We start from the raw sequence: 1,106 nt of genomic DNA on the forward strand, positions 1-1,106 counted from the left end.
GCGCCAGCGGGGACAGCGCGCACAGCAGCAGCAGCCACAGCCCGGCGCACGCGGCCACGGCGTAGCGGCGGCGGCGCCAGCGCACGGAGGCCAGCGGGTACACCACGCCCAGGAAGCGCTCCACGCTGATGCAGGTCATGGTGAGGATGGACGAGTACATGTTGGCGTAGAAGGCCAGGGTCACGGCCTTGCACAGCAGCTCCCCGAACACCCAGTGGTTCCCGTTGCAGTGGTAGTAGATCTGGAACGGCAGCACGCTGGCCAGCATCAGGTCCGTGACGCTCAGGTTGATCATGAAGATGACCGACGGCGACTTGGGCCCGATGTGGAAACACAGCACCCAGAGCGAGAACAGGTTCCCGGGGATGCTCACCAGCGCCACCAGCGAGTACACCACGGGCAGGACCACGGCGATGGTCGGGTCGCGCAGCATCAGGATGGTCTCATTGTCCGGGCCGGTCACGTTCATGTCCATGGTGGCTGCCTCAGGGAGTGGGGGGTCTGGAAGGCAAGACGCAGGCGGTGAGGGGCGCAGGAGGGGCTCCATCCCTGCCTCCCTCTGCTGCACCGCCTCCTGCCCGGACCTGCCCCGCTCCCCGAATCTCCAGCTCGTGACGCAGGCTAAATCCTGCAAAGCCGCTCGTGCACCTGAGCCCCAGGTCGCTGCACACCCGGCCCTTCCTTGGGGACGGCCTCCCTTCCTGGTACTTGGAAGCACAGGGATGCTGCTGCAAGACACGGCACACTGGCTTCAACGTTGGGCCCAAGAGGATGCTGGGGTGGGGGGCACTGGACATTCAACACTGTTACAAGCTAACACAGGTGCCAAGGGACTAACCTGGTTTCCGGCTGCACAAGCGTCTGTGTGGGACCCCTGGAAGCTGAGCCCCCAAAACCTCCAGAGGCCCTGTGTATCGCTGGCTGCCCCGCCCGGCCACACGGGGTCACTGTGCTGCCAGCCCTCCTGCGTCCCAGCAAGGCCACGACTGTCGCCCTGTGTCTGGCCCCCCCTTCGTCTGCCCATGGTGCCTCGTCGTTGGGCACCCCAGCTCTTCCAACGCAGCCGGGACCCCAATCTCGGGGTGTCCGTGGTGGGCTGCTCTTTA

General features: G+C 65.7%; 1 protein-coding gene across 1 annotated transcript in view; it reads right to left on the reverse strand.

Annotated features, from left to right (window-relative positions):
• P2RY8 (P2Y receptor family member 8) overlaps positions 1-875 on the reverse strand; it is a 2,125-nt gene extending 1,250 nt beyond the window's left edge. Inside the window, exon 1 of the mRNA XM_029930365.1 lies at positions 81-875. Coding sequence (XP_029786225.1) covers positions 81-547 — 467 coding nt within the window. The 5' untranslated portion in view covers positions 548-875. The remainder of the gene's footprint in view (positions 1-80) is intronic.
• Positions 876-1,106: the final 231 nt, after the last annotated feature.

The sequence above is a fragment of the Suricata suricatta genome, chromosome X, assembly GCF_006229205.1.
Source record: "Suricata suricatta isolate VVHF042 chromosome X, meerkat_22Aug2017_6uvM2_HiC, whole genome shotgun sequence".
Lineage (NCBI taxonomy): Eukaryota > Metazoa > Chordata > Mammalia > Carnivora > Herpestidae > Suricata > Suricata suricatta.